General features: G+C 47.4%; 1 protein-coding gene across 1 annotated transcript; it reads left to right on the top strand.

The window, feature by feature from the left end:
• Positions 1–4,168: 4,168 nt before the first annotated feature.
• Positions 4,169–5,477, top strand: LOC100192870 (uncharacterized). Its single transcript, NM_001138059.2, has one exon. The coding sequence runs from the start codon at positions 4,232–4,234 to the stop codon at positions 5,201–5,203; it is 972 nt and encodes a 323-aa protein (NP_001131531.1). The 5' UTR covers positions 4,169–4,231; the 3' UTR covers positions 5,204–5,477.
• Positions 5,478–5,797: the final 320 nt, after the last annotated feature.

Below are 5,797 nucleotides of genomic sequence, written 5' to 3'. Positions count from 1 at the left end.
ATGTCCCTTCGGATATAATGAGTTCCGGACGAAGGTTATGAAGGAAAAAACCTTCGAAAGCTCGATAGATAATAAAGAAGAATTCACATACGAAATACGAAGAATAATTTTAATATTATTATCAATTTATTTTTTATTTGCATTATCATGTTCAAAATAACAAATTATAAATGTACATTCGAATTGATGGGAAGTAAAGGTACAGGCGTGATGCGAAAAGCGAATGCCAAGTCAGCGTGAACAGTACGGGAGTACTGTTCATCTATTTATAGGCAATGGACGCAGCCCGTGTAGAATTACATTAATGCCCTTTACATTTATCAATAACTCTATAGTAATTCTTCGGGGTCTAATTTGCCTTTTCATCTTTAAGTCGGTTCCCCTTTTCTGCTGTCATGCCGAAGCTTTTCTGCGCATAGCTTCGTGATCATCTTATCCTTCGTCATAATCGCTTTCCGTCTCACTCAAGCTTCGTCCTGACCGTACTCTTGTATACTCATAACCCGATTCTGAAGATACCTGTTCACATATTTCACTTGGAAAATATTGTCAAATCATGTTTTTGAGGACCTTCGGAAGCCGAAGGCCCCCAACAGGGTTATTTTCTCCCTACGACGAAAAGATGGAAACATCCGAATTTGAATTTGTGTTCGAATTTTATATCAATTATTTAAAAATATATAGGACATGAATCTTGATAACCTTAATGCTAAAAACAAGAATATTAATTTGTATAGCATTATCTATATTCTATTGTTTACATCGAAAAAGAATACTAAAAATTTAACACCCGAACAAGTATCCGGATCGATCTGGACATGTTTTTCCAAGCATATATCCTTCAAATCTTATCTTCAAAGACGATCCAATACCCCCAATTATTCAACTTGCTCTGACAAGTTGCGGTGCAAAACATGCAGCATGGTGTGCAGTGCCCTTGCCCTAAAAGGGACTGAGACATGTATAATTACATAATTACATGTGTTCAAAAATCTAACAGCGATGACCACTAATAATCTACTATGAACCTAAGTTGGCACTGATTTTTGACTGCCGCAAAGTACTCATTCGTTCGGACTTCGGAATCCTAAGACGTTCTGACATTTTTCTAAATATATCATTTTATTATATACTGTTTGGAACCGATTATAATCGGATTTCTACGTGCGCCACCGCGAGATCAAGAAAATCCGACCAAACACCTGCATGCGAGGAAAAAAAAGGGGAAATGAAATATAGGACATGTTTGGTACGGCGACTACGCCGCCACACCGCGGGTTAGGTGTGGTGTGGCGGCGTAGGTGCCACACCAAACATGCCCATAGTGTTTATTACTCATACCGTGGCCTCGAAGCCGCGGATGCAAATGGGATACCACATTGTATGTCACATGTTGTGGTTCTAATAAATAGGGCCCTAGTCCCTAGTCATGGCGTATATATAAAATGTATAGTGAAATATAAGTATCTAAAATGACAAAATATCTTATAGTTTTGAATGGAGACAGGGAGTAGCATGAAAAATGAACACTTTCAGCAGTTAGCACATAAGGACATGTACAAACTAGATACAATGTTGCGATTATCCAAACACTAGATTTATATAAAAAACTTTTTCATATAAACTAATGTATCTAAGCCTTGTATCTTATTTACTAGAACCCCTTAAAATACAACTCATTTATATGCGTTGTATGACTTAGAGAACCGTGTTAGAGACGTTCACTCACCAAGATACATATCTTGTGTTTTTTTGTACTTGTTCATTTATGTGGGTTCCTAACAATCAATTTGTTTGTGTCCAACTATGGTTAAGAAATAAAGATTAGAAATGGTCATACACGTCATTTTCTTACAATCACAAAAGACCCACAAAGCAATACATATTATATTTCTCTCGTAAAGATAGACCCCACTACCAATTCAATCTGATAAGCTTTCCACGTAATAAGCCATCAATCCACCAATCAACAGGACCGTTGGCTGCGGCCTGCCTCCTCCCTCCAGGTCCAGGCCTGGGTGCGCAGGAAACCACTCCCACTCCCAGCAGCAATTGTTGATGCATCAGAAACTGCCAGGCAAACTGAGCATATTTGCATGGGCAGGGGCATTTGTCAGTTCGTCTCCGGGTGTCTGCATCTCGTCTCCAGGCTTTCCTTTCCGCGTTTTGATTGCTTATCTGGTGGATGGAAGACGTAATTTTTTTTTGTTTGCATGGTTCAAGTGGATCGTTCGTGGTCTAACCACCGTTGCTACCACATGCAGATGGTTCAAGTCGACTCTGTGACGGGCGTCCACGACAGCACACCACGCCTTGCATACGGTCCCACGTGTGAGACTGGGCCAATCGACAGACTAATGTACGTCGGCCGAACCGAAGGATGCCAAGCCAATCATGGGCCTTGCCAAACCAATTGGGCCCAGTTAGCGAGCGACCGATCTGCTCGAAAGCCCATTAGCCCAACCTCTCGTAATGTGCAGTCCTCACTTTTTTTTTATTTGGTTCTTGCAATAGAATGAGCTGATTCATTCTTACCTTATTTTTTATAAGCTAATAATCGTGAGAAATAAGTTCTTTATATTAAAATTTATTGGATAAACTTATAATACATCATCTCATAAATTATAAAGATGAATCATAAGTAGGGATGAAAACGGTAATCCGAACTGTTAGAACAAATTTAATATTTTAAAATAGATATGCATAAAATTTAATGTTGATCTTTTCTTATGTTATCAAGCACATTAGTACAAATATGAATAAAATATTACACAAATTGTTTTATGTATTATTTTCTTCCTACAACACGAAACGTTGAAAAAATTACCGAATTTGTTTCCGAATCCATACCGAAGTTTATATCTATTATTTGAGAAAATATAGGATGAATTTGAGGTTTACCTTTTATGAATATTTACAAGCTGGATGTTAAAAACAAGAATACAAATTTGTATTGTAGATTATATATCCTATTTATTCGCAATAAAAGAAAAACGACTAAAAAACTGACTACCGAATAAATACCGTTTCCGACCGTTTTCATCCCTAATCATAAGTGACTCTACCAACTAAACACGCCTAGTGTAGAACCAAACACACCGGTAGTGTAGCAGAGCGCAGAGCCGTGTACGTAACTTTGTTCGTTTTCCTTGTCACGTCATGTTCACTGGGACTGGCATTGACCTGCAAATATGACAAGTGCAAGCGGACGCCGCACGTATATATATGCATACATTTTTGTCTTGGGCACAATGCCACTGTGACGTTGCATGGGAAAGTCAACCTCCTCTTTTAACCGTCTGCAGCGTCATCCTTTTATTTTTATATTTTTTTTTTGCCTTTGTTCTTTTTCCTCAGCTTTAGTTGACAGCAGAGAGATCACAGACGCTAAAAAAGAACGCAAAGGAACAAAAGAAGCTCTCTCACTCAGCCCGGCATCCCTTTTCTCTGCGCAAAGGTGTTCACCCTAGCTTTGTCAACCTACGCTTTTGTTTTTGTTTTTTTTAGTAAAACTCATTCGTGCTCCTCCCCGTCCCTCATCTTGCGAGGAGTAAAAAAAAAACCGGTAACAATCTCGTGTTCCCAGTAGTTCCTGCTGACTTTGATTCTGACACGACCTGTGAAAGAAGAAAGAAAAATGTGCAGCAGTGCCAAGTAAAAACAGCCAAGAACTCGTCATCCATCCCCCGCCAGTCCAGCCACTGACCCTCTCTCTTCATTCTCCAACCAAAATTTGAGGAGAGCCATGCAGGGGACACAGTACTGTTTGTGTGACTAATACAATCTCACAAGTACATAGACCTGGTTATAGCCTGCTTTGGTATTTGGTAATTGTGGTAGAATATGGGCGGCGTACACTATACTGTACAGTGTACAATAACCAGTGCATGACACAGAGCACAAGTCTCTCCACAGAGAAGCTGGAGCTGTACAGTGTACTGTGGAGTGAGGTGAGCACAAGACAAACCCTGGAATCATTCATCATCCAGCCACTGAGCCAGCCTCCAAGACAAGGGCCCACCTGCCTAGACCCACCACCACACACCCCCACCCATTCTGTTTTCTTGGATCCCTCCCTGCCACACTGCCGGTGCCGCTGCTACTGGCCAGTGGCCACTGCCATTGCTTGCCCTTGCCCATAAATTTTTTCAAACCCCTGACGCTGCCTCCCCACATCTTCTTCTTCTCCCCAAATTCGCCCGGCCCGTCGTCGGGAGCAAGGCAGCAAGCAATGTGCCCCAGAGCCACGGACCAGCTCTGCGGCGCCGCGATGGCTAGCGTGTGTTCGTTGGTGGAGGAGGAGTACATCGACCTGGATCTCAGTTCGTGCGGGGAGCTGGAGTTCCGGGTGCGCCGGAGCGGCGCGTCGGACGAGCTCCTCTGCCGCGGTAGTAGGCTGCAGCCGCCGGCGCCACCGAGGCCTGGCGGCAAGGCGCAGGAAGTTGACGTCGGCGGCGGCGGCGGATGTGGTGGCGCCGGCAGGAGGAGCGCCGCGACGGTGGCGCCGCTGCAGCACTCGCACTCCGCGGGGTTCCGCGACGACACGCAGCCCGTGGCGGCGAGGCTGCGCACCGAGTGCTCCCGCCGCAGGAAGGCGGCGCGGACGGTGCACGCGAAGCTGCTGGCGTCGCGGGCCTTCTTCCGGTCCTTGTTCGCCAGGACTACCCCGTGCTCCGACGAGCAATGCCGCGGCGCCGAGGTCCGGGCCAGCACCAGAGCGGCGCCACCACCCGGCGAGACGAAGAGCGACTGCTGCAAGGCGGCGTTTGCCCAGATCAATAACGGCTACGGCTACGGCTACCACAGCGGCAGGGCGGCGCCGACCACCCTGCGGAGCAGCATCGAGCAGGAGAAGCTGATGGACGAGGAGGAGCTCGCCGCCGCCGCCCGGCAGCGCAAGTCCTTCTCCGGCGTGATCAAGTGGCGGCACGCGGCAGCGGCGCCTCCCGCCGCGGCGCCGGCGAAGCCTCTGTCGTCGTCGTCCTCGGCGAGGAGGAGCTCCGGGGCTGGCGGCGGGCCGGCGCTGAAGCGGAGCAGCAGCGCCCGGTCGGAGTCGGAGGGGCTGATCCAGGGCGCCATCGCCTACTGCAAGCGCTCGCAGCAGCAGCTGGGGCTCGCCAGGAAGAGCGTCAGCGACGCCGGCGCCTCCGCGCCTTCCTGGCCGGCTCGATCGGCCGTAACAGCAGCAGCCTACTGCCACTAGCCGTGAGCCCCGTGACGTGTGCAAAAAAAAAAAAACAATGGATACCGAAAGCGAAGTGACCACCACCACATGAGCAGTAATGTGAAGTTTGTGCTGTCTTTTCCCGCATATATGCATCCAGACACGCGTGGGATTTCAACTCCAGTTTCTTCTTCTTCGTCCGTCAGTCAGTCATCGCGGCGATTCATTCACGTATGCATTTAGGTTTCGTAGATGTCGCCATCACTGCAAGTGTTAGCAACAAGAGAATAAAAACAGGACCACGGGTTGTCTTGGTCGGCGTTACTCTCCTGGTCTGCCTGCCGTTGCTGGCTGGCTGGCTGGCTGAGAGGATTGCCTGGCCAGCTGCCGCTCATTCAGTGCGATGGCCAGAATAGGGACTAGTCTGAACGGCAGAGCAACTACGAACAACAGTAGTACGTACTGGCACTAGTGACACAGCTGCTCTCAAGAAAGACGCAGGCAGGGGCCGATGCCCGCCGGGGGAATTGGTGGAGTGGATGATCGGCATGATGGGCGGGCGGATCGCCGAGGGAAAAGCGCGCAACGCGATAGGCCGTCGAAAGCGTCGGCATCATTGGCGGGCGGAAAGGC

The sequence above is a fragment of the Zea mays genome, chromosome 1, assembly GCF_902167145.1.
Source record: "Zea mays cultivar B73 chromosome 1, Zm-B73-REFERENCE-NAM-5.0, whole genome shotgun sequence".
NCBI lineage: Eukaryota > Viridiplantae > Streptophyta > Magnoliopsida > Poales > Poaceae > Zea > Zea mays.
Note: the sequence above shows the minus strand (reverse complement) of the source record. Positions and strands in the feature narration are given on the sequence as shown.

What these genes read in the sequence shown, in the direction of transcription:
- LOC100192870 (NM_001138059.2), top strand. Translation starts at nt 4,232, where the DNA reads ATGTGCCCCAGAGCCACGGACCAGCTCTGCGGCGCCGCGATGGCTAGC.